Raw genomic sequence first — 27,553 nt, forward strand, 5'->3', positions numbered from 1 at the left:
TACACCTGTCGAAAAGGTTAAAGAATGAAGCGATGACCTTAAAAGCTCTTTGAAAATGTCTGTCCTAAAGGATCATTAGTTCCACACCAGCTGTTCATGTGATTCAAAATATGTGAGAAATCACAGGCTTCTTAATGAGCTGATGAATGCAATCTTGTGTTAGTGCTGAGCTGGGACTGGAAAGTGTGCATCCTTTTGGAAAGCATAGCCTCTGATGAGTTTCCCGTAGACTCCTCCATCAAGGCGACGATTGCTCCCAAGGTCCCCCCCCCCCACATACCCTTCCCTTCTCCAACCGGTCAACCGTGGCCAGATCCCATCAAGTTCTGCATCAAATCAAAACACTATAAACCCTTTATGAAGACCTGGCTTATGAAAGAGGGGAAGGAATTTACAAAAAAATAAAGCCAAGCTGAAATTGCTAGTTGTAAAATTGGTATCATGACTGACTAATTCAAGATAAATCACTGCAGGAAATGAATAGCGAGGGGAAGAGAGAGAAATGTCAATAAAGCCCCCATCCATGGGCTTAAAAAGAGATGTTTTCAAGACATATCCATTGGTGTAACATAACTCCTGTGTGTTTTTGCCTTTCTGTGGAGCTTAGATAGGGGATTACTGCTATAGGCAGATCAAGTGGCAGTGAGTAATCCATGACAATAACAACCTCTGCTGAAACCCCCTACCTCCTCCTCCCTCTGCTGCTAAAACTTACCCCGCACGGTGCCACATATCACATACCTGACACATCCTGTGTCTCGGTTTGTACCATTAGCCTTAGCATTTAATCCTATTAATGAACAACTCTCTCTCTCATCATGTTGCATGCCTGTACAGATACCTCCTGCAAATGTTCAAAACTGTTTTTTGATGTGCTCTGGTTTTAGACTGAATTACTCATTCTGCCGGATCTTACAGAAATATGCACGTTTGTGATTGAGTGTGTGCGTGCACGTGCATGAGTGTGTATCTGTATGAGCTTATTATCACAGTTGCTTCGAGGTTAGAGGACATTTTAGGAACTGGGGCTATGGCAAGGTTTCGGTGGTAGCTAATGAGTTTAGCTCTTGAAGAGTATATAATGAGCCTTCATTTTCTGATTCCCTGTTATGAATAATGGAGCAACTTATAAATCGGGGCACAAGCAACATGAAGCATACCGAGTTTTTTCATCCTTGTTCTTAAAAAGTTCTGACAGCTACCAAAGATATATTCTCATCAGAGGTTGATGAGTTATGCACTGATGTGATGGTGTGCATATTAGAGTGCTCGACTGATGTTAAAGCGTCAGTTTCTGCCTTCATAACTACCAGGGGACGTCATGCTTAATAGTGAAATGGGACACTTAAGAGGCTCCTTTTAATTCTATCTTGAACGTTTAATTAGCATAGACAGGACCCTCCACTTATTGGCATTCCTGGTAACATCTAAAAATAAATTCTGTTATAGCAGTACAAGCTCATCCAGAAAAATGAACACGCACACACATACATACAGATATCTATGTATTTTTTTGGGGGGTGGGAGCAGTAGGGAAGGGGGGCTCCTAGCTGATCCACCAGGGCTGGTGAAGTTAATGGGAGAAGGAAGCATCAAATAAATAATGCAATGATATGCGGTGGTTTCCACACTAGGCTTCATTAGTATTTAGTATCATTTTACCTAAATTGTATGATATATATAACTAAAATATTATGGGTTTCCTTCCATAACTTCTCACAATAGTTGGCAGGAATTTTGGCCCATTCCTTCTGGTGTAAATGAGCTGTGTTTATAGGCTGCCTTGCTCACATATGCCTTTTCAGTAATCCCCATACATTTTTGATATGATTGAGAAAACAGATAGATAACAGGGAGTCAGATTAACCTGCGTTGTTTTGAGGTTATTAAATGTTCCTTTGCATTGATTTTACAGCTGTTGCATGCTTTTAAAAATATACATGTATTGTAGTCATATTGTAGCTCATTTAATATAACTTCCAAAATGTCTGTGATAGTCTGGCTTTTTCTGATGATCCTTGTCCATGCTATAGTGTTAGGTGGGTTGAAAAAAGGATGGTGGAGCGTTCTTCCTCAAGACATATTTCAGCCTTTCTCAATGGCTGTGTTATTTCCCAGGCCTTAACTTTAATGAAAACCTCTGTGATAAGCTAGAGAAGAAAGCACAAAACAGGAAACAGGACTTTGGGCCATCTAGTAAGATTGTCCAAAGATAAATGCTTCACTATATGCAACACTCTCTGGTACTGTTAAAGAAGATAAATTTCTCTGCTATAGGCAAAGTGGGGCTATATAGGATGATAGAAACCAAAAAGAACAAACAAGGTGAGACTAAAGATTTTATTAAGAAATATTTTGTATTGTTCTTTAATTGTCAGTGATTATATTGCTCCAATAAAATATGAATTTATCTTATGGGACAACTATGTGATGACATCAGATTTACAAGTGAATGAGCACAAACCATGTTTGAATGTGGGCGTGTGTGTTTGTGTGTGTTTGTCGTATATTTTTAGCTTTTGGCCACAAGAGTCCAAATTGGAGGTAGATTTTCCAAAAAGGGAATTTAACAGTTATGTAATACAGTCAAAGCAAGTTACATTTGGTTGAATGAAGAAATGATGGGGGGGACTGTGTGAGGATGTGATTTTCATCCTACACGTTTGCTCAACATCTTCCCTCTGAATCGTGAAGCAAAAGGGGGAAGAAAGCCAGGAAAGAAAGGATAAGCTAAAAAAAGAGCTTTGTTTCAGCTGCTTTTATTGCCAGAGATCACACACCTGAGACCTACAATGCGTGCATATGTGTAAGCAGGAGTGTGTGTTTTTATGCAAAATAAAAATACACTCAAATATGCACCAGTGCTGATGAGCGTGAATGTGTGTGTGCTTTTCCCCCTAGAGATAAAACTGATGAGTGCAGTGTGTCTGCTGTTAAGAACTCAGATCTCCATTATTTTCCGTCCTATTCAGCACAATCAGCTTTTTAGAGACTGCTTATCTCCTCGGCCAGCATCATTCGGAGAATCATGTTAGTATCACATGTTAGACCGTGCACACACTTAACGCAGAGCAAGATGACAATCTGCATATTTCCTTCACCTGTGTCAGTTTGCTGGGTAGCTGTGCAAATCTGCATGCACTGTAGATTTGAGTTTATCTCTGGGTGTTTGTGCAGCAAGGAGCAAAGAAAGTAATGTGAATGAAGGAGAAGGATAGGTGGGAAGAGCTGCTTATGCATTTTAATGTGCATCTGCTAATCTGGTTCTTATCTGCTTTATCCATCCATCCGTCTGTATTTGTCTAATAATTCAGATTCTGCTGCTCACTGTTTGTCTTCTGAACTGCAGGAACAAGTCCTTGCATAATCTATTTTTGTGTTCTTCATATGTACCTTGATGAAAGCGAGAGATAAAGAGGGTAAGGGAACGCTAAAGAAAAATAAATGACTGGCATGTAGACTAAGAAGGAACTGTAGGGGTTAAATAGGGAAACTGCATGATTGTTTTTTATGATTAGCTCTGAGTGCATGTCTGAAAAAAGTGAGTACTTTTTTAAAATTATTTATTTATTTTTTTATGTATGTTTATCTCCTTTCACCATTGGACAAATACAACAATCGTCTAGTTCAACAGCCATTAGACCTTGTGGTCACTTTGCAGTGGCAATATGGAGAATGGACATGTTGAATAGATGTAAAGTGAAAGAAAAATGGTATGTTTTGTTTGCATAATTTGAGAAGTTCAGCTAGAATGGAAAGTATGTGTGTCAAAACCCATTTGTAGATCTAGTCTAGAGGCTGAAGTATTTGCTCATTTTTCAAAATAAGTCTGTCCAGTTGTTTGAAAGACATTGAAAGCTTCAATGTCTTTCAAAAAAATTCTTCCTTCCATTATGGCTCAGGTCGAGCTATTTTGCACAGAAACGTAAAAATCTCAGTCTCTGTACTTGTTGAGTTGGCAGACCGACGTCTCAAAAGTTGGTAATTGAAGTGAAAGGTGCGTCTCTAAACAATGAAATAAGGAGATTAAAATCTGTAAATGTAAAATTTTCAGATTTTAATTGTGAAAAAAACCATATATGATTTTCCTCTGCTTTTCTGTAATGGACTGGTCTGTGTTAGTCTATTGCACAAAATCTCACTAAAGTACATCAAAGTTTGTGGTTTTACGTGACAAAATACTGCGTGAAAAAGTTCAAGGGGTATAAACACTTTCGCAAGACGCATGTATGGAGGGATTTGTATGAATGAGTAACTTTCTCCTGACCGTGATGATCTGATCACATGGTGTGCCCCGGTGTACATGATGGATGACGAGATGCAAGTTCCAAGTCCAAGACAGAATACACCTTCCTCTTCACTTCTGCAGTTTAACTGCAGTGGTCAAGAAGGATTGCATTTAGGGGAGCGAGGCGGGGCGGGGGATGATGGAGTGAACAAGAGATACAAGGGACAGGATGGTGTTTCAGGGAGGGAGGAAGAAATTAGAAACTTGCCTGGCTCATTTGCGAACATATCATTATTCTTATTTTTAGGATTTGTTGGGCTGCCAGATGCTCCTCAAGCACAAGTGATGCGCACATGTGAATTGTGTTGCTGTGAGTAGATTGAGAGTGCAGCGGCTGTCAATAGATGCATGGCCTAGTCTCAGGGAGGAGGAGGAGGATGAGGGGAGAAAACAAACAAATGCATCTCATTATTGCGGCATGCGCCTCTGCAGTGCTCTGGGTAACCCATCACAGTCCACACAGATTCAATTGCTTCTTTTAAATCAGTTTGAAGCTGCAGCCACATCTCATCTGTCTCAATAGCAGACCAGAGCATGTGTGCGACTCTGGACACTGCAACAGCTCCTCCTAGTGGTGTAGGATAGATCGTATGTGGTGAAAAAAGGTGGAAAGGAGCTGTTTGTTTAATGGCTGGTTGATTTGGCCAGATTTAAATCAATCGTTGTCGGAGTGCGGAGCAACTATACCTTATGCTGACTTTTCTCTCTTGACATATCCTATTATTTTCCTCTTCACCTGTTTTTCCTAGCCATACTAACTCTCGGCTTTGTTTCTCAGCTCTGCACTTGATCTCTGATGAAAGAAAAACAACCTTCACTGCAACCATGCTCTCCATGGCTCACCCACTCTCTCAAAGTTGGCACAATAGACGAACATTTTCTCTGTAGTTTGTGCGTGACATAACAGAGTTCTTTTGGTAGGAGCAAGAGGAAGATAGGAGGATAGATCTGAAGAATCTCCTTGATAATTAGGCTGGTGGCAGATTTCTCAATTCACTGCCAAACGATTCTTGGTCCCTTGTGGTAAAAGCTATGCAGTTGTTCTCTTTCCTCTTTTTTTTACTTACTCTGGAATTCCTAGTTATGGTCATATAAAAGAACTGAAATGTTGAATAGGAGAGACGTGAAGACTGCTGTGGTCAATCCAGAAAGGAAGAGAGAGAGACATTTGTTGTTTTCTGTATAGTGTATCAGTGAATCAGTGTTTCTGCCTTTTTCTTCTTGCTTATAAATTGAAATAAAAAACAGTACTACATCAAACCTCACTATTGTAACTCACTCACAATTTTAACAGTATAGCAGTCTTTTCACCTTTAAAATGTTATATAAAGTGTTTGAATATCAATTATATAAACCATTGTGTTGTAGCTCTGTATGTGTGTTTAGGTTTCACTTCAGGGAAGTTTTGTTCAAGATGAATTGGCAGGTTAGTTTTCAATTCAAGTAAGTTCAGTTTACTTACTGTAAAGAAGAACAAGACCGAAAACATAAAGTCAGCACTTGAAGTAACAGCGAATAATGCAAACTGGAGAATAGTAGCAAAAGAAAGTAGAAGACTAAGGATGAGGGATCAGTTTTTCGCCCCGCAGTCGAAGCCAAGAGCAGCACACCAGCAGAGATAGCTCAGGATAAACTAACACCTTAGGATGAGAAATTTCTCCATTAAACGTAGTATTTGGATGCAGTTTTGCAAAAGTTCTTTCTTAGTTGAATGATGAACGGTAACCTGAGACGTTCAAAACTGTTGATTTTACATCTCCAAAGCATTGCCCCTGACCTCCCTGGTTGTGTGTTCCTTTGGCTTCATTAGGGTGATAGTTCACTGATGTTCCTTGTAGAGCAGTTGGATTTATAGGTCAACTTCCTAATTAGGCAATTTTTGAATGGGTTCGACTTGATTTTCTTTATGGCCATCAGAGAAAAAAGGGATAGAATACAAGCACACTCCATACTTTTCTCATTTTTTCAGTTAAAAAAAATTATATGTTTCATTTGCATCCACTTCACAATTATTCACCACTTTGTGTTGATCTATCAAGGCATTGTAATATTGACCTTGAAGTTAATATGAAAACAAATTGTTTTACGTCTGCAGTTCCCCCATCGAAGCCGTATTTTACCACGGATGTGACAACACCCTGGGTGGCTGGAAAGAAGTACAAGGTTGAGTGCGTGGCCCCTGACGCAAAGCCTGAAGCTGATATCACTCTGTATAAAGGTGAGAGCCTTTCTAGCTTTCCAGCTGATTTCAGTTTGACAGCAGCTTAGAAAAGAAGGGTTGCGGCCCTTTTAAAATATTCTGCATTCAGTTCTTCTATAGGCCGTGACCTGAATGTTCAAGCGTGAACAAATTTTGGAAGATGGAATTCAGTTTCAGCAATAAGTTCTGAGTTTTTTATATTTCTTGAATAGGAAACGAGACTCTGTGTGGGAGGACATAGCCTGAGAATTTGAATTTCCAATTTCCTCCTGACTTTACAATTACTCTCACAGTGTATATCACAAGTTTCTAGTTGCTCACTTAAACTAACTAGAAGCTACACTGCATGGGGCTAAAGCTTTGTAAGACTTCCCTTTTGTTTGAGATGAAATGAGGTCAAAGGGTATTTCATTCATATGCATCCCGATCTATTCATAATCCAGCAATGGCTGTTTTTAATTCAGACACATTGAAACAAAGATGGTGCGATTCCTTATTTGCACATTTCAGTATTCACGACTCTAGTGAGAGCAGCACTGATGCATCTGAGTCATGTGAACACATCTACAGACTCGTCTTATTTGTGCATCTCCTCCCCACTGTCTTTTCTAGATGGAGTCGATCTGACAGGTGCGACGTCTTTTACCACATCTGGCTCAAAGGATAAGCTTCTGAACACGCACGCTGAAGTAACGTATGTGTTCCACCGCCTGCCAGATTCACTCTCCTCAACCAGCCCGCTCAATCCCCCCCCCCAGCCTGCCTGGGCTTCTTGTTTTCCTTGTTTTCAAAGTGTTCTTATTTTCTCCATCTGTCTTTGCGAATACAATGAATCTCAGCTCGTACACAAGTCAACTGTTACTTGCCACCGCTTGATTGAATTAGCTCCTGTCAAATGCACAAAATTACATTGCAGCAGCGAGACAGAGCCGAACCTCGCCGGTTCACCAGGTGCCTATACATTAAACAGGGGCATAGATTGCTTTAATCCTGTGCGTCTCCTTGGTGTCAGAGATAATAACCTCTTGTCATATTCTGAGATAACATTTGCACTGAGGAGCTGTGCTATTGTCTAGCCCTCCAGAGTTGGTGCCAAGGTCTTAAGCAATATTGATGTTCTTTCTTTATAATCACAGAGAGCATGCAGAGCAGCAGGCCTTGTGGGATTTGAACAGATGCCACTGTACTGTAGTTTTATTTAAAATACATAAACTGAAACCCAAACAAGGCAAGAGTAAAAGTTATTATGAAGATTTCTGTCTGCAGTAGACTGCACATTCTTTGATTTATTGACACAGAGGCTCACAAGCAAAATGTTATTTTCTCCTAAACAAAAAAACAGACCAGTACTCAAGCTATCTCATTTGTTGTCTAAGGATTCTCTACCTACAAGCCTTCTTTACCTTAAAATGGTTTGCATAATGCTGACCTTATGGATGCATAGACACACCAAGCTGACAACAAGTTACTGCACTTGACTGGTTTTGGCTTGCATGCTGATTGCTGTACACTGTAGGTCACTAACTGGCCAGCCGTAATCTGGGGCTCCACCCAAATAATCTTTTTGAGTCCTGATGGACTAGTAAATTTTAATTGAGCAACTTTATTCTAACAAGCACAGTTTTGTATCATATGGTTTAGGTCATTTAGACTACAAAGCTTTCCCCTCGTTCCTTTTAGTTTGTATACTTCAAGAGTAGAAGAAAAAGCAAATACACAGTTATATCATAAATTAGGTTGGAAATTGCCATTGCTTGCCTTAAAATGAGAGAAATTGACATGGAAAATTTAACTTTGAGGCCAAAAGAAATAGTTACTTTCTTGGAGAACTGTAGTTGAATTGTATTTAAAGACCCTTGTTTCATATTTTCTTTTCTGTGATTATCAGATCCATAGTTCTCAAACTGTGAAAAAGCACCAGAATAAATTTAAGCATTTGGTAGGTAAATGGAAAGAATTTAACTGTGATGTAGAGCAAGTGGAGATTTTTGCATGAATGCCGTTCCGGTGAGCCGCTCCTTCAGTCAAAATGTCAGAAACCATCTAAATTCTGGGGGCACGATGAAAGGCAGTGCTGTCTGGATGTATGCTATAAAATAGTTCTCTTATTCTCAGCAGTAGGTAGGGAGCACCAGCTCTGCATTGACTGCACATGAAAAGCAATGGAAGACTTGTTCAGGACACAACTGACAGATATGTTCTATTTTTGATCTGATGTTTTTACACCTTTCTTTTCTAATTCCACCTTGTGCACTTCCCCATATGTGCCATGTTAGCTAGTTTGTCAGAAGCATCAACTGTAAAACTTCTGGTACCAACTGAAGTGGACGATGGGGAACTTGGTACAAGTGCTGTTGGTGTGTAACGCCGTGTTTCATTTACCTCTGAAGTCTTAACCTGCACCTGGAAATGACATTGAACTCAAACTAACCAGTTAATAGTTTCAAGTTGAAAACCAGTGGGCTTTGCTAATTAACTTACTCATTGGACAGTCTATAGCAGACCCCTGGAGTTTGAAGGAATTAAGAAACAGAGCTGTCTGCGAATTGCTAAAATTTGAAAATGTTTGAGATCTCCCCCTCCAAGAATTCTTATACCTGCCTATTTTTATAGTTCAGACAACAAATATACCTCTCTTGGATCTACAGCCAACAAGCACTAATAAAAATAAATGGTCCTTGGCAAATGGCTGCAAACACCAACCAAAAGAGGAATTATTTGTTTGCTAACTCTGTGGATAGGCACACAACTTCAAAAAGTGCTGACTATAAAATTCTTTCTGTCAACAATTTTTATCTTCTAAGTAAAAGGAAAATCCATAGCCACATTTTTGGAGTGCTTATCATATTTGCATGAACACAGCCATAGTTACTCATGTTGTTCCAACATGAAGGAACATTCTTCTTTTCTTGTTTTTGTGCGTATGACATAACACAGCAAACCAAGAAAGTATATTTGCTTGTGTGTTTTACAAGGTTTCAGTGTTTGGAAAAAGTGGTATTTATAAAATGTTGAGATTCCTCAGTTCAGATCATTCAGTAGTGCACAAATCACAAACAGAAAAAAAATATGATGGCTAACTCTTGCACTCGTATATAACTTCTGATTTTGATTTATTGTGTTAACATAGTGTTTGGAAAGAGAGTTCATAAACAAAAGTAGTCAGAAATAAGAAAAAGTCAGGGCTGCTGCTTGGAGAGCAATTTGTTATTTTCGTTATTGATTTGTCACTGGTTTGGAAAATTGAAACTGGAAGGTGTTTCCTATCTTGGTTCAACACCTTACAATATTTCACTTTTAAGAAGGTGTAGTATGTTTAAAGCGACAAATTAAATTGCTCTTATTTTTTATGTATTTGGATGATCAGTTTTCAAATGAAGCACATTTGACTGATGCAAACAGAACATGACTTACTTTGTTGATAACCTCGGCAAAGCACACAACTCTCACTTGCTTTAGTTTGAAGTATTTACACTTAACTGCCTTTCCAGAGTTCAGTTCACTGTTATTTAAACATTATTTCAGTAAAAGCAAGTAGGTAATGGTAGTTTTGGATCAAGTTCAATTTCTCCTTCTCTAATTTGCTCCTCCATTTAATACTTTTGCATCATACTAAGTAAGTTTCATTTTATCAGAAAATATATTTTGGGGCTGCACAGTGGCATCACTGTTGCCTTGTAACAAGAAGGTACAGGGTTTCAGTCCCAGTCTTGGTTTTTCAGCATGGAGTTTGCATATTCCCCTTGTGTATCCCGTTGAATCCCGTCTCTCGCCCATTGACTGCTTGAGATATGAACCAGCATCCTTTGCGACCTTGCAAGAATAAGGGTGTTAGATAATGGATGGATGGAAGTTATATTTTGTACATGTAAACAAACCATTTTATTTCTTTGAAACTAATCAGTGCATGCCATTGGTTTAAGTAATCTTATTATTCAAGTAAATAAATATAAGTACATGGCCCTTGAAATGACAAAAGAGCCGAATTTTGGCATGAGTAATGTGATATAGTTTTCTTGCAGGTTTAGGCTAGATATGGTCAAATTTAGTACAAGTACACCACAGAAAGTCTCACAAAGTACATCTCTCAAGTTAGCAGATTGTGTGGCCTACTGATCTAGAGTGAGAGACTGTTTAAAGCCTCGAGAAACCTTCAGGTGTAAATTTAAGAGGATATTTTTATATATATTCTCCTGTTTTGATAAACTGAAATTTAGATTTTTCAGCAGCTGTAAGCCATGGTTATCAACTAAAAAAAAATTAAATAAGCAATTGAAATCCATAACTCTGTGTGAAAGAAATCTGGAAAATATAGTGTCATTTTCAATTGTATTACAAAAATAAATTAAATTGTCAAGGACTTTCCTACACCCCTGCAGGTCTCCAGTGTTTATCCATATCAACTAAAGAGAACCATGAGCACCTTTATTCTTTTAAACATGTTATTTTTTTCTTTTCTGTGTTCCCTCTGAAAGGGTCACTGCTCTGAAATCTGACAATGGGAGAGAGTTGACATGCCACGCCAACAATGAAGCCGTTTTCCAGCCGGTGGTGACCACAGTGACCATGGATGTGTATTGTGAGTGTCTGCTTCTTTTCTCAAAGCATACACTCATGCAGCTACAGGCACACTCAACTACACAGGAGTCCAGGTGCCCTCGGGGAGGCCCGTGAGGCATCCTGTCTTGTGCAGTCAGCCTATGCTAGTGGTCTGAAAAGAAACATTCGACTTGCAGGCAAAGTCAACACCTGTTTAAAAAAGACGAAAACAAAACAACAAAAAAAATCTTAAATCCCCCCAATGGACCCAATTAATGATTGGTAGGGTCACAGTAAAGTGTTTTTTTTTCTTTCACTGATACAGTGGAAAACACAGAGCAGTGTGCAATTACGTTTTCATTAAGTCTGATGTATCATGTTTGACACAGCTTTTGCCCCAACGTTAACCCAAAATACACCAAACGATTATTAGACCAGTCCAGATGGATTATACAAGCAAGGCTTCTAGTAGATTTTTTAATAGCATTATAATAAGTAATAGGCTAATGGAAGCCAAGGCCACCTCAGATATAATAAGAAATCCAGCCTTAACTAGCCCGGCAACGTTTGTGTTCATCAGCTCAAATTAAATTTAGAATGCACAGAGGCAGAAAGTGCCTTTTTCCTCGTACTGATTTCACATTGGACAGCATGGAAATAGAACTTCTGCTGAACTGCACAAAGGTTAGCTGGCACAAATGCTGTCATTTTCCCGTATTGTTGTTTAATTTCCCTTTTGCTTTTGTTTGGCATTGCAACTGCGAGAGCCTTTGTTTCTTAATGCATGAACCAGCGTGACATGGCAGCTATTGTCTACCACAGTGGAGTTTATATTTTACACTGCTGATCAGTTAAAGTAACCGTTAAGATGTTTTTCTTCAAGCTAGGAACACCCTCCAGTCCTATATCTTCAAAACTGACTGAACACCCTGATTAACCTCTGTCCAATCTCATCCCCTTTGTAGTCAAAATTTGTGCTTTTGTTTAATCTAACCTACCCTCCCTTCCTTTCCATAAATAATATGCTCTCTCTGTGGTAAAGTGCTAATATTGCAGAACTTGGGACCTCTGCTGCGGTATTACTCAGTGTGCCAGCCCATCAAAGCCGGTGCGGTGGCCATTTTCTGCCAGCCAGATTGTCAGCAAGGTGGCAATTTTTCATGCTGGCCCAGAGTCTACAGGCTGCTCCCTGAAACTGATTGCAGCAATAACAAAAGCCCATCCTCTTTTAATTTATTTTACTGCATATATTTTATTCAAGCTCAGCTATAATTTATTAATATTTCACGTTGTCTTATTACTGTTTGAACATTTGTTATTTTTCTTTATGGTCTCACTGTTCCCCTTAATTCTTAATGCTGTCATCAGATCTGGACTTCTCTTACTCGTAGCCATGTTGAATGGGACCAATTTATTAACTTTGTCTCAACAAACAGGGATACTCTGTTCATTATTTCAATTCATATAGTAATAAAATGTTTATTTATATGACACATCTCCCAGGAAAAAGTGCTGAACAGAAACTTAAAACAAAAATACAACAGGGTTTTGAGATGTGTATATGTGGTGACCCAAATGCATGCAGGAGCATGCAACTTAAACCAAAACACAAAGTGACACCTGGTGGAACTGTGTGTCTGCTGAGCTCATCATATAATCTATTTCTCCGTTCACTGGCCCTAAGAACAATGATAAATGAGTTAATGGAGAAGCATTGTTGTGACGAGGCACTGAAGGAAAAGTGTTGAAGAGAGCAGGGGCTTCTTAATGAGACAGAGGCCATTTTTAAAGCATCAAATTGCAAAGTCAAATTTCTTTTAAGTTGTTTGTTACTTGGCTGTGCTATCAAATGGTGTCATAGTGCCATATATAAAACTTTATGTAAATATAAAACTTTCATATGACTAAATATAAAACTTTCATATGACTAAATATAAAACTTTCATATGACTAAAATAGGAATTAAATTGGTCTTCATTCAGTGAAGTTAGTCACAGTCACTAGAGTATTGAATAATTTTACTACAGTAAAAACAGCGATACTTTGCAATACTTCGGTAAAGGTAATAAGTATACAATGTAGTAAAACTTCTAGATGTTATTTTTTTCCCCAAAACGTACTCAAATAAAAGTAACTAAGTAAATGTAACTAGTTACTACTTACCTTTGTATAATCTCCACATAAAGATGTTTAGAAAGATTAGCTATATTTTTTTATTTAATGTGAAGTCATAAAAGGGTAAAGTAGGAAAAAGCTAAGTTCCTAGAACTCAACCTTTTGGGGCCTCACATGCCACTTATTACTTGTATTGAGTGTCAGCAGATACTAAATTTAGTCAGCATATTTTGATGAGTTACTTAAGAATCAGATTTCTCTGAGCTATTGCTATTTTTGTCTCTCCCTTTTCTGACAGATCCTCCTGAGCCTCCATATATTATTGGTTTGGACAGAGACGTGGTAAAAGCAGGGAGTTTGCTCGTGTTGGAGTGTGTATCCCATGGTGGAAACCCCCTGGGCACTCTCCAATGGACTAAGGTAAATCCTCTTAGCCATCTGCGAAATGAAGCTTTAAAAAAAAAAAAATCACTCTGGCTAAATGAGTCATTTTATTTCACAAACCCTTCCAGCTCTAGAGAACCTTATTTAACCACCTAAGCTGTGAGTCTTGTAACCTTTTGGCTTCATCTCTGATTAAAGTTATCCTCTTCTAGCCTATCATTTCATGTAGAGTCTGTGTCTTGGTAGTAATGCAGTTGTGCCATATTCTTTCCATTTTCAGATGATGAATTCAACAAGTCTCTATGAGATGTTGAAAGAGCGGGACACATGATTTACGACTTAACTCTCCTCGAAGTGGCTTGTGAGGTTATATGAGGCCACACTTTGAGATATTATCATTTTGTCTTACAGAAATGAATTGCTGGCTCAATCACATCGATAAAGACCCAGATCAACTGATTGTTTATTGCTGTGGATATAAAAATAATTATATTCTGGCACTTTTTTTATATATCTATGCAACCTTTTATATGCATTACTTAAACCTTTTGGGTTTAAATAATGCAGTCATAAGGTGTAAACCAATAGCCACACAATAACTTTATTTATTTATTTTTAATCCAAGCAAAAAATAAAATTCATATCACCAGCTGGTGTTATGTATTTCCGGTGTTTAACACTGTCAGCGCAAAACTGCAGCTCCAACAGAAATCGGCAGCGTTTCTCTCTTCTTTATTGTATTCTCCATTCTTCTGACAGAGGAGCTGTTTACAGAGGTCATTCTGCCCCAAAACTTAACACGTGTTCGTGGCGCTGCTCGTGATTAAACTCATAATTACACTTCTCTGTACTGAGCAGGCGGTCCACAGCAAATATATAAAATTGTTTGGAGCTCGCCGAGGTAAATCTTGAGTTAATCAACAAATATGGTCAGCTGTCAATCAAATTGCTTTCTCTCAGTAGTTTGTCCAGTGTGGCTAGTTCTACCACTGAAGTAGGTAGGAAAATCTGAGAACACCCATGCAGGGCGGCACCGGATCGACTAATGGAAAATGAGTCCGACTGGGGCGGATGGGACCAAACCGTTTAGAGATGCTCTTGTGGAAAAGCACCATTTCAGACAGACAAACAGACAGACTATGCTTATTATTTAGGTAACTTATGAAAAGACTGGAGTTTGCTGTGATGAAGTTTATTTAGGAGCATTAGAGTAAAGGGGCTGAGTACGACTTTAAGCCACACTTTTCAGACATTAAAAGAAATTTGAATACCACATGTTGATTTTTCACATAAAAGCCCTTTGGAGTTTGCAGAGATAACAGAAAAAAAGATGAAACAGTTTAACTGATCTGAAAGCTTTTGCAGGTTTCCATATTCAGACACTACCACCTTTTTTATCCCTCATGTTCTTCCATCTTACAGGAAGGCGAAGTTCTCTCAACAACCTGGGAAGAGGAAGTCATGGGCCAGAAGTCCAGAAATATCCTCAAACTAAAGATCACCCCTGCTGACAACCAGGCAGAGCTGAGCTGTGAAAGTGCCAATATTGTCTCCCTGTCTCCTCTGTCCATCACCCGCAAAATAACAGTATTCTGTGAGTGGAAGCAGAAGGCACACAATACCCTTTTCAGGTCTTACTTCTAATGGTTTATTAAAGATTAAAGAAAAAAGTAATAAAAATCTTGGAGTTCCAGCTAAAAAGAAAAAAGAAGGAAAAAAGAAGTCTAATGTTAATATCGTTAATGAAACTAATGGCTATGATAGCCGAAGCCAATATTTCTTACTGCCTCCAGACTAGCGTTACTTCATGGTTATTTCAGAGCTGTTGCATTAATTCAGTTCAATTTCTTAACTGCACAGTCCTGAGGCTCTACAGACGACACTTAGAGCAACTGTAACAACAACAGTTAATAGATTATATTTTCTTCTTGGAATATAAAATGTTTACTTCAGCAACTACTAAACAAATATGGAGTTATTATCCATATGCCTTGCTGCATTTTACCTGATTTTAATCTTAAATTCTTTCTAAATGATACGGTATCTTATGTAAAACTCTATTTAAAAAATATGTTGTGTATGCCGTGTCAGTGTGGGTGAAGAGTTGTATCAGTGAGCCTGCCTTTGCCCCCCAACATGCTCTGAAGTCATCATCCCTTCAAGTCATCCATTCAGGGATGCTGAAAATGAACTGCAGACTGTTTGGGTGTGCTCAAGGCTGCGACAGAAGCTGCAGGGCGCAGAGTAAGACACCCTGCTGGAGTTAAATATATTTATATTTATATATATATATGTGTGTATGTTTTTGTCTTTATATTTATTAATGTTTTTATTTATTAATTTATACTTATAAATTAATATATACATATATATTGAGATAAAGAGATAGAAAGAGAGGGAGTGCAGTAATGTGGAATATGGGATATGCACAAATGTGACAACAAACTGACACACATGACCCACCTTCTTCACTGAACCTGTCAGCTTAGACCCCCCGCCCCAGCCTTTGTATTGCCCTGAAGGATTTATACAACTGCATCGTATCGCCTGCAGCTATTGTACCCTGTCTCCCCTTCTGGTTAAAATGAAGCACACTTTAGAAACCACAATGAAAAAACCCCCAGAGAAAACAAGTTGCCACTCAAAGTGATTTTCACTCTCACCCTTGATACGAGCTCTGTGTCTCACATCCTAAAATAGTTGCGCTGCCGCTGTGATCAGAATAGGGAGCTGTTGAATGTGCTGTTCGCGGGGTGATATTTTTTACTGACTTATCTTTGTGTGCTTGCTTGTGGATGTGTGTGCTTTCTTATCAGTCGGCCCTGCGAAGCTGACGCTGTCGGGTTCGCTGGAGGCCATCGAAGGGCAGGAGTTGACTCTGAGCTGCCATGCGTCCTCGAGCAATCCCCCCGTCCACATTCGCTGGTGGCTGGGGCACAAGGAGCTCAGCAACACCTCTGTCACAATGGAAGAGGTGGGACTGGATGGCACACAAATACACAAAGAGTGTATGTTTCTAACAGAGCTGGTAGTCAGGAAGAATAATGGAATGAAAAAGCAGTAGCTTTTATAGTTCTGGTCAGGAGCTGACAGACATGTTGTGGGCATGAATGTTATATTATTTAGTCATATTGAGCAATTTCTCACTTTTGGTGGGATCATTTATACATAATACAACTCAGGTGGTGTTTAAAAAGCAAGAAATTGGTGCATAATGATGAATGATGTTGGATTTCTCTAACAGCTTTTGTCACTTCACTTTTGGAGCAGGAGATTATTTCTTTTTATCTATGTAGAATGACAGTCTGCTGAAACACCAGAGTAAGTTATAGGTTTGCACCTTGGTTTTTTGATTGTACTTGACTATCCCGGCAACCATCCTGGACGTTTGGATCAGATGGTTGAAAGTTTCATTTCCATAATTTTGTTAATCCCAATTACAAAAAAATGAGAACTTGATTTGCTTCCTAATCTGTCCAGGAAGCAGATCTTCTCTTCAACTTGCTAACAGCTACTAAGCCAAAAATTAACCTGGCTGGATGTATGTAGATGTCAAACCTATCTGAATAATTTGTTTTTGTAAAAATCCACAGTAATTCAAACTTGTTTGCCATTTTTCGTTGTTTTTAAAGCTCTATAAAGCTATGTTCTTTTTTGCCTTGTGATGGATCGGTGACCTGTCCAGGATACACCGCCTCTCGCTCGTTGACTGCTGAAGATATGTACCAGCAGATATTTACCTAGGGATAAGTGTGTAAGATAATGGATGGATGGAGGGATGGATATGAAGCTATGTGTTGTGCCATCTTCATACCCATTGAAATATGTCATTATGAGCCCAAACTAATATGACGCCTATGCCTATGGTGACGACAACAACAAAAATATCTCTGATCAGACCTACATCTTAAAATGTTTTCATGCAAGCAAGAGACAGAAAAAGGCTGTGTTTATGTTCCTCCTTTGCCTAAAATGGTCTAGAAGGCATGAATATTAATAGACAAGCAAGCACTTCCTGCTTAATCAAGCTTCTTATTAGGGTAGCAAAAGACCCTCGACTGAATGAAAAAGAATCCCCAATATGAAATTTGACCTCATGTGAACCCTGGTAGATGAAAGCAAACAGTACAACCGTGAGCAGTCCCCGAATAAGCCCACTGCAGCTTTTGCAAATGAGTCAGCCAATTCGAAAAAGAGTATTTCGTAGCTCCGCTCCTCTTTTGTGTACGTTAATAAGATCAAAGTGAATAAAAGCTGACACAGAAGATGAGTATTATTAAACAAGCTCTTTATTCATCTGGCAGCAGCATTTCCATTTGATCTTGCGCGAGGCACTCTGTGGGCTGCATGTGAGCTTTAATGCATGTGAAACAGTGGGAAGTTAATGAAGACTGACGCGCCTGTTCACTGTCTTTGTTAGTCTTTCTGACTGTGGCTTTTACCGTAATCACCACAATAATGGCTTTAATAACCAGATGTGCTGCATAGGCATGACCACTATCAGGCAGGTGCAAAATGACACTGTGCTCCATTTATAATGGGGTGCAAAGCGGGGGGAATCAGATGAATATGCTTATTTATCACAGACCATGCACAACATCAGTCATTAGAGCAGCTAATTTGCCATTTGTATTCACAAGACAAACCAGGGAGGTTGGTGGCTTTTTTCCGCTTTTTGTCTCGCTTTTTCACAGCTGAGGACGACGGACCAAGCCTGCCTGTTTTCTTCATCTTAATTGTTGCTCTTTGTGTCTGCAGGGAGAGAACGGAGGGATAACAACCACCTCCAATGTGACCCACCAGGTCTCCCGGGAGGAGAATGGACTCGAGCTTACCTGTGAGGCCTTTAATAATGGCACACATTTCTCCAAAATCCAGGCCGCTAAGCTAGCTGTATACTGTAAGTAATCGTAATCACATTTAACAAGTTATTTGAACAAACAAAACAAAACAGTGCAGTTGGATTTCATATAATCAGCTACAATATCAAAACATTTTTAATTTGCCTAATTGTTTTTTTTTTTTGGTTTCCTAGGGAATAAAACACATTTATTACTTCATTTAAAAATTTAAGACTTTTGCCACATTTATCTTTTAACAGCTGCAAACATTTGTTACAGTGAGAAATTAATCACTGAAAATCACTGAAAAAAACCTTGGAATATAATTTACAATATGTGCACAGGGAATAAGCAAAGAAATGTCCAAAATTCAGTCCAGCTTTACACTACACTAATTTGTAAATATATTTTCTTTTTTTTTTCATTGCTTTGTTAAAAGTACTATGAGGAAAAAATGCCATCTCAGAAGCAGCATACTGCCTCTTGCAAATTATCCATTCCCCACATACTTTTTTTCTTTTTTATTTCTAATTTACTGCCACAATTTGAATTAATCACAACTGGGCTTTATATCACTGGCCAAGACAAAATATAGAAGAACCTGAGCTGTTGTCTGACCATCTCATTCGGAACCCTATATACTCTAATACTGCTAAATAAAGTCTGTGCCTTTAGAAGTCAACCATTTTCAATGTCATCACACAAAGTGCTCTTTAGTCTCAAAAGGTCAAAGAAACAAAGTGTCATATACCTAAACTGACATGTCTCCTGGTCAGAGTAACTCTGGAGGAACTTAGGTGGAAAAATCTCAGCTCATTTCAAAATGCTGAGATTTAAAGTTATTTAAATGGTTGAACATTGACTAACTCTTGGTAATTTGCAACACACTGCCTTAGAAGCAGAGCATAAAAAAGTTTTTTTTCTTTTTGACACTCTTACAATTTAATTTGTGACTTATACACAGCTGTCACACATCCTAAGGGCTTAGATTGGATCAAATGGCAAAAAAAAAAATCACTTTAAATTCATTTAGAAGGTGAGATCACTGCTATTTTGGAGAAGACGGAATGCAAGCAACACCTGTTTCTCCGTGGTGTTGGAGAAACAGGAGGTTCTTATATTTTCATGGAGTAACTTAGCCCTGGAGCAATAAGATAAAAAACAGTGACACAAACAGAGAGCTGAGTTGTCTTTCATTAGGCCCCTGCAGTCTTGGCCACTTTTAGTGGAGTTTATTCCAAACTACTTCTATATGACGAGCATTCTGGTCATTTTGATACTTTACAAAGACCTTTTTTAAAAATAAAACTCTTCAGGAGCTGAGCATACATAGAAAACGACATACATTTAAATTTATAAAATCTTGGGACAGTCAATTTCAAAATGTTTACCCTTTGAAAACAGATCCTCCACAAAAAGTTTTTATTGATTCACCGCCCGAGGACATCCCTCTGCGCTCGGGCACCAGAGCCCTGCTTGTTTGCCACTCGGCTGGAGGGAATCCTCCTGCGAAGCTTACCTGGTTTAAGGTGCTATCTTACCTTATATCATTTATGTAGGCTAAGAAGAAATGCACCTCAATCCATATCTTAATTTCTTCATTTATGTTTTAGAATGGAAAAAAGGTTTCAGATGCAAAGCCACAGACGTCCTCTAATATGGTTGTAACTCGGGTGCTCAACCTGCTCTTGACGGCGAGCGACAACCAGGCTGCCTACCGCTGTGATGCCACAAATGAGGCAAAGAGAACAATATCAGCACATGCTAAGCTGCTGGTCCAGTGTGAGTATGTCTACTGTTCTAATGCAAGCACACCGTCTGACCTTTATTCTTGTCACAGTCAACTGAAAGATGTATAATATCAATATTGGATAAATAAAGGTGATGCACACTGGAATATAACTTATAGTATTCACCTTGATGTGTTTTGATCGTCGATTTACTTCATGTTATTTACACAGCACCAATTCTTAAAGAGAACTATCTGAATCTAAACAAGGGACATTCAAATCTAGCTATGTACTGTATATATTTCAGCCAATTCTGATTTTAACTTCCTGATGTGAGTGGTCATTACTTATGTGTATTAAGTGTGGAGGCAGAGTTATGTCATATGTGTGAGAGAAGAGTTCTAGTGAAATAAGATAATACAACTACCAGTCAAAATTATTTGGAGTTGACATTTTAAAATGTCCTCTTATATTTGTGATTAGTGACTTATTAGCGATGATCTGTGTTTTGCCAAAAGAATGTAGCCTAGACTTACCTCAGAGATTTCCAATAAGCTTATCCAAGTGTGTTAGTTCCGTTTCAATCAAAAAGGAAAGTTATTTAAATGGTTGGTTGTTTTTGCTTAAATGATTCTTTTCCAGTTACAGCCGTGAGTATGAAGATTACAGCCAAAGAAGAAGTATTTTACCGAGGTCAGCAGATGGAACTGGACTGTCTTTCTGGGAGCAGCAACCCAAAGTCCGACATTTCCTGGAAAGTGGGCACATTGAGGTTTGCTTTAAAAATTAGACCTGTAGTGTGAGAAACACCAAATAATTTATTCATCATTTTGCCACTACTTTCTTTATAAGGATATAATCAGCTTTAAGTAACGCAAATGAGGTCGGACGACAGAGACTCATCTTCTCAGATGTGTCCAGTTGCATTTTTGTGAACTTAAAATTGTTTAGCAATTGTGATTTGCCACTTATTCCTAGATTCCAGGGAGTTGAGGAGGCACCCAAGAAGGCTGAGTTTGGAGGCGTTTCTGTTCTCAGTAGGCTTCACCTGAATCTGACTTCACAACACCACAACCAGAAGGTGATCTGTCAGGCCTACAGTCCTGTGTTGGAAGAGGGAGCTAACACATTTTACCAACTGAATGTGCTATGTAAGTAAGGCAGGAATAAAAAGCACATATTTTTCAGTTATTTGTCACACACGTATAGCCAAGCAAAGTTTGCTTCATTTTTAAATGACAATTCACTAACAGTGCAGATGAAATCTACATCGTTGGGATATTTTTGCAAAAATATTTTTGTTTACAGGAAACCTTTGTTGTGATTTGTATATCTGTTGAGCTCTGCGGCAGTGTGTCCTAATTGTGCATTTGCTTTGCTGCATAGCCATGTTTGCCTTTGATGCCATTTCACAGGCAGCAGCCAGCCTCTGCTTCAAAGCTCGGTGCTGTGTATGAGCATGAAGGAATGTCACTGTGTGTTTGCGCAAATCTGCATTTGGACAAAAGTACTGTCAGGCGTCATTTTAATGCCTGTCCCTCTCCCTCCTGTGCTGCCTCACTCCCCTGTTGTCGAAGTGCTTGAAGTTGGTTAGATCTGGAATTATTGGTGGGATGTTGACTTTCTACTGGTTTGACTCTCATTAGTGTCTCTTCGGACTTTTGTGCTCAGCATGTGTTGTGGGTTTTTGTGCTCGCTCTTGTTGGATTTTATCACTCCTGTGAACAGGAGCCTGCATTTACTCCTCTGTGAATGTAACAACTGTTTAAATTCAGCTGGATTTGTATTTGTGTGCTGCTTTTACGTCAGATCCTCCTGAATTCAGTTCTGAGCAAGCAACAGAAGTCCAGGTGGTGGAGGATGATGTGGCAACCATCCCCCTGATGGTCTCAGCAAACCCCGAGGTGGTCTCCTGCATTTGGCTGCGCCGCAAGCAGATGCTGGTCAAAGGTGATCCCGGGCCGTGTGATGGCTCTATAAACCAGGTCCTAGTTGAGCTGAGCCAGCAAGTAAGCACTCAGCTCTGCCATTCAGGGTCTGAATAAAACATAGCAGGTTAGCCAGCATGGGACCCTGCCAAATGTGATTCTCATTACAGCTCTAATATATTCAGTCTAAATGAGGATTGCTGTCTCCCTGAATACAACACAACTGCTTTAAACCCGTCTTCCTCTCCAGGTCGATGTCATCAGAGCCCAGCTGCACCCACACTCTTTCTGTTAGCTCTGCTACTTCCATTATGTGCAGCCGACCCCATGAAATTACAGTATTTTTCAAATGAGGAAAAACATCTATTACTTTTTTTTGGGTACTGTTGTACAGAAGGTCTCCCTCACACACCTATTGTCAGATTTTAGTGGGAATCTTGCCAGGCCAATCAATAATGCAGAATTAGATGTCACTTAGAGACCAGTGGCCAGAGGACATGCTGTTGATGAGCATGTAATGAATACTCAATTTACTATCGGTTTTTATGTGTGCGTGTGTTTGTCTGTGTGTGCTTTTTCTTAAGGGGAAGACATACGCCACCACTGGTCGGATGACCACTCTCTGGAGATTAGGAATGTGACAAGAAAAGATGGCGGACTTTACACTATCAAATGTGAAAATGGTGAAGGTGTCAACGAAACCACTGTTAAGCTGGATGTTTACTGTAAGACATTGCAAGTAAAGAATGCATCAACATATCAGAGTAATACATGTAGTATATTAAATCACTGTCAGAATCAATGTGCACAGTCCTGCAGTCGCAAAGGACAGTTTGGATGCAATATTTGGCAGGATGTACCATTTCAGGTTTCATACATTAAAAACCTGCTTGCTAAGAATGCATTTGACCACTTGGTTTAACTTTTTCTATTTTTTTAATGTTAATATTTGATCTCAAGCTGCTGTCATACTCTTTTTCTATTTTGCCACGTGTGCTGGCATGTTGAAAAATCTGATTTCTTCTGTAGCCGATTAATTATCATTTCAACATAAATGCTAAAATGATTTAAAAGCAATTGTCACATATTAGGTTCTTCAACTTACCTTGCTACTCTGACCTTCCTGGATACAATAATACATCTGACTTTCCTCAATTGTCTTTCAAACGTGGTTTTTGAATAATTGCTCATGCAGTACAGTGAATTCATCGATTGCTAATAGCACAATTTTGAACTTGTCCAATGCTACAGAGTATCAGACAACCAAAACTGGCTTTCGATTCATCCTCAAAAAACCTTCATTAGGCCTCCATGCAAGACCATCCATTTCCTCCGCTGCCTCAGGCCCAGCCTCAAGCTCTAGGCCCTCTGCCTCGATAGTAATGATTTAATAATGCTAGCGCTGAAAATGTAGGTCTGTCTGATTCACCAAAGCCCATGGTACACGACTAATGGATTCTGCCATCCTGCACTGACTGGGCATGACAGTTGTAGATATTCATTATGTATGGAGGATTGTAGTAGCTTTTAAGTGTGGCAGTGTATCCCACTTAACAATGTCGGTCTTTGTTAGGAGACCAGCACGAGTGGGTACTACCAACCCAGAGGTCTGTCTCTAGCTTGTGTTTTTTGCCACTGTTCTTCAGGAGGGAACATAGGTTCAGACAAGTTGGCACTAATGGCCTTACTGTTGCATGTACATGGCACCCATGGGAAGTGTAAAAAGCTTATGAAGCTAACAAAGAAAAGAAGTGAGGACTCTGAATGAAAGGAGAGATTCACTGTTGTGTAGATGGATAGAGAGGGGAAACAAAACGAGGGCAAACTGGTCACTTTGCCATAATCTGAATAGGGATGTGCTCTCATTAGAGGGTTTCGTGGGTCACATTAATTTGCCATCTTTGCTCGCGCATGGAAGGAAGTTAATAGTATTGTATCCCAGGGGTTATGAACACTGTCAAAGCCAAACAAGTGCAAGAGTAATTATCGTAAATCAACATGGGTTTTTTAATGGATGATTTGTCTCAGACTGACTTCACTTCTGCTTCAGCCTTTTCCTCTTTCCTCACACTCAGATGCTCCGACTGTCAAGGCAGAGAAAGACCCTGTGTATGTTAACCAGGGGGGGACAGCAGACCTGATATGTGTGGCAGATGCCAACCCCATTATACCGGAGATGTTCTCTTGGAAATGGCTGGTGAGTGCTACAGCGAACACACACACGCACATATCTTTATATCTTCACTGGAATTTTGCGTTGACTTCCATTCTTTTGTGATTGATTACAATCAAGCCTAACCTCGACCCTTACTCTAAACCTAACTATTATCAGTTACCAGTACATATCCAACCTCAACCTAACCTAAACTCAATTAACACCTTTGTCCTAACCCTAATCTCTAACCCCAAAATAGTGCTAATTCTTATGGGTTCCCTTCTGGGACCAACTGCTTCTAAAAGGAGCTCACAATCACAACATATTATTTTTGGGGAAATTGGTCCTTATGCCATGTCAAAAACAAGGCCACAAACACACACACGCACGCACCCATGCACACGTACGCACACACAGCCTATGCAGCAACAGTCTAGAATCTATTCCCCCTATCTGGCTTCCTCTGTGTTATTTTCTCCGTTCTTACCGTTTATCACTGGGCTCTCTAAATGCACAGATGCACCATAATTCACTGGCTTTAACTATCCTTCCACCCCATGTCTCCTTGTTTCACACTCAGCCCAAATCCAGAAAAATAGCTTTCATTACCGCTGCGTGACTAAAGGGCACATTTGTCAATGTGGCGTGGTCTCTCTATCTGCTGATGCTCTCCATGGTCCAACCCACCCCTTGGCAGTCGGGTTCGTGTTCTTTTCCTCTGCTTTTATTGGCCCTCCTTTTTCTTGTGTCTTGGGGCTCTACAGCCTTTGGTGTTATTCTTCTTTGTCCTCTCAGCTTGTTGTATTGAACGCCCTTCTCATGCAGACATCAAGCAATAATGTCTGGCTACCTGTCTTGCTTTACGTGGCGAGACAGGTAGTGCACCATCCCTTAGAAGGAGTGCAGATACTGAGGGATAGCAGCTGTCTTTTGACTATTTCCCCTCACTCTGTCTTCCACAGGGAGAGGAAGAAGTGGAGATGGGAGAGGAGACCAACGAAAACAAATCAAGCTTGCTGACCATTCATAATGTGACTCGGGCTCATGCTGGTTTTTACCAGTGTACGGCCAGCAATGGCATAGCACTCCCTGGCAGTGTGGAAATGAAGCTGGTGGTGCAATGTAGGTCCATTGTTGTTATTTTTCAGCTTAAAAGGCAAAGCAAACTTTCAGTTGACTTATGTAAATGCAGAATTTCAGGTTTCTGAATACTTTACCTCATCTGTCTTTCCTTGTGAAGTCACTCCGGAACTTCGGAAAGGACCCCAGTGGAGGAAGGTTGCCAGTCGAGGGGATGGCACTGCCACTGCTGAGTTGGTGTGTCAGGCAGAGGGCATTCCTCCTGTAGAGTTTACTTGGGAAAAGAAAGGGATGCTCATAGATTTGGCAAATCCCAGGTCAGGAGGTGATTTTGATTTCTATTCATAGTTCATTTTGATCACAAAGTTAGATTTAGAGTTCTTTGAAAAAATATTAGTAGCAAACACACCCTTTCGAATATGATCATATGATCTTCTTCATAGGACAAACACATATGTAGTGTAGTTTTGTCATAGATCAACAAAATGAATCGTCCCAGATTTCTGGGAAGAAAATGAGTCTTACTTAGATTAGTATTATTACCTTCCTTGCAAATAAAAAATCTTAATAATGTGATGTCCATTTGTATAGACCTCCCTTTAGTCTAATACCACACAATACAATCCTGTGCCACCAATAGCTTCAGAAATCACTTTTTGGGAGATGCCACCCAACTCCGCTATATCTTATCATCAGTATAAGCACAGCTGTAAGAACTGTGCTGTTCTTACAGCAAATAATATTTGTTATGGCAAATTAATGAACAGACAGAGCTTATGAAGCCAAAGGAACACCACCAGCAGATATGGAAGTTGTGCAGAAGGTAAAAGTAGAATTAAATTATAAAAACAAGTTTTGGACATGGAATGGAATGGTGTTCATTTCATCATCCAGAAATAGTAATAGTGTGACACAACAGAAAACAAAGGAGAAGAATAATCAGCGATGCAGTAAAAAGGCTGGGAGATGCTAGAGGGAGGTGTGAGGATCTGTTGACAACCTTTACTTATCCTCACCACAAATTTTGCTTTATGGAAGAGTGAAAAGGAGAAAGCCATTATTAAACCAAAATCATAAAATGTCCTGTTAACAGATTACCACAAGCCATGTAGTGTATGTAGCAGACATGCTAAAAAAGCTGCGGCTGAACGGTTTGGCCTACCTGCGGAACAATATGTGCTGCAGAAAACTAGTACCGTACATCATCCTGAATGGACTGTCACACTGGTTAAACAGGGCAGCGGTTGTGTCATGCTGTGGAGTGCTGTTCTTCAGCAGCAAGCCACTGTCACGGGCTTCAAAAGACAATACTGAATCCCTATTAAGCAGAACAATGACACTAAACATTGAATGGTTTAGGTCGAAGCATAAATATGTGTTAGAATGGCCCAGTAAAAGTCCAGACCTAAATCCAACTGAGTATCTGTGGCAAAAGTTGAAAATTAATGTTCACTGGTTCTCTTCATCCCTTCAGACTAACTTCAAACTGATTTTAAAATATCAAGGCATGTGCTCAGGGAGCCTCCATACAGTATATAGACTTTTTAAAACCAGTCCAAATCCTTCACTTTACTATGGTGCACTACTTTGTATTGATCAATACCAGAAAAACAATGGAGCTTCTGATATTAATGTGACAAAATATGAATAAGTTAGGGGGTATGAATAGTTTCGAGAGGCGCGGTTCACATTCATGCACAATTAGCTTCTCCTGTGGTTTACATTAATCCTCAAATTTGCTCCATTATTTTACTATTTATTGTTATTTCAGCAAGCTTTAGTGACTGCACAGTGTTTATCCCTTTTCCTACCTCAGTGCCATAAATCTTCATATTGCAGGTATGAGGAGAGGACAGCGAGGGATGGCTCTTTCCACACCAGTACTCTGCGAGTGGTGAATGTGAGCGCCACTCTGGACTACGCCGTCTTCAGCTGCACTGCTCGCAACTCACTTGGGGAAGACAAGCTAGACATCCAGCTCGTCAGCACAAGTATTGCATCTGCATACATTTCCATTTTAAGTGCAATTGGGCGTGCGTCTCTGGGTGACTGTGGTTTCAGCAGTATTCTTACTTGGTGCCTTGCAAAAGTGAGAGGAAAAAAAAAAAAAAGAAGAAAAAAGCTAGCTGTGCCACATTTTGGGCATGTCAAGAGAGAAAAAGGTTATTAGATCAATAGCAGTGTTTTGAATTTATATAGAACAACCTGTTTTGAGCTATTTACTTTTAAATGCAAAGCAGTTTCATTATTTCATAAACACCCCCTTCATTTTAATTATCTGGCCAACACAAGC

The 27,553-nt window shown here is 39.5% G+C and overlaps 1 protein-coding gene across 1 annotated transcript in view; it reads left to right on the forward strand.

Annotated features, from left to right (window-relative positions):
* Positions 1–27,553, forward strand: part of nphs1 (NPHS1 adhesion molecule, nephrin) — a 69,681-nt gene that overhangs the window by 13,249 nt on the left and 28,879 nt on the right. Inside the window, exons 4-20 of the mRNA XM_044117042.1 lie at positions 6,384–6,506; positions 7,101–7,182; positions 10,964–11,067; positions 13,441–13,562; positions 14,949–15,120; positions 16,343–16,500; positions 18,285–18,426; positions 19,772–19,896; positions 19,981–20,149; positions 20,740–20,869; positions 21,076–21,248; positions 21,907–22,047; positions 22,610–22,750; positions 24,101–24,222; positions 25,143–25,302; positions 25,421–25,577; positions 27,100–27,349. Of these exons, the coding sequence (XP_043972977.1) occupies positions 6,384–6,506; positions 7,101–7,182; positions 10,964–11,067; positions 13,441–13,562; positions 14,949–15,120; positions 16,343–16,500; positions 18,285–18,426; positions 19,772–19,896; positions 19,981–20,149; positions 20,740–20,869; positions 21,076–21,248; positions 21,907–22,047; positions 22,610–22,750; positions 24,101–24,222; positions 25,143–25,302; positions 25,421–25,577; positions 27,100–27,349 (2,471 nt within the window). The remainder of the gene's footprint in view (positions 1–6,383; positions 6,507–7,100; positions 7,183–10,963; positions 11,068–13,440; positions 13,563–14,948; positions 15,121–16,342; positions 16,501–18,284; positions 18,427–19,771; positions 19,897–19,980; positions 20,150–20,739; positions 20,870–21,075; positions 21,249–21,906; positions 22,048–22,609; positions 22,751–24,100; positions 24,223–25,142; positions 25,303–25,420; positions 25,578–27,099; positions 27,350–27,553) is intronic.

This window comes from Gambusia affinis, linkage group LG05, assembly GCF_019740435.1.
Source record: "Gambusia affinis linkage group LG05, SWU_Gaff_1.0, whole genome shotgun sequence".
Lineage (NCBI taxonomy): Eukaryota > Metazoa > Chordata > Actinopteri > Cyprinodontiformes > Poeciliidae > Gambusia > Gambusia affinis.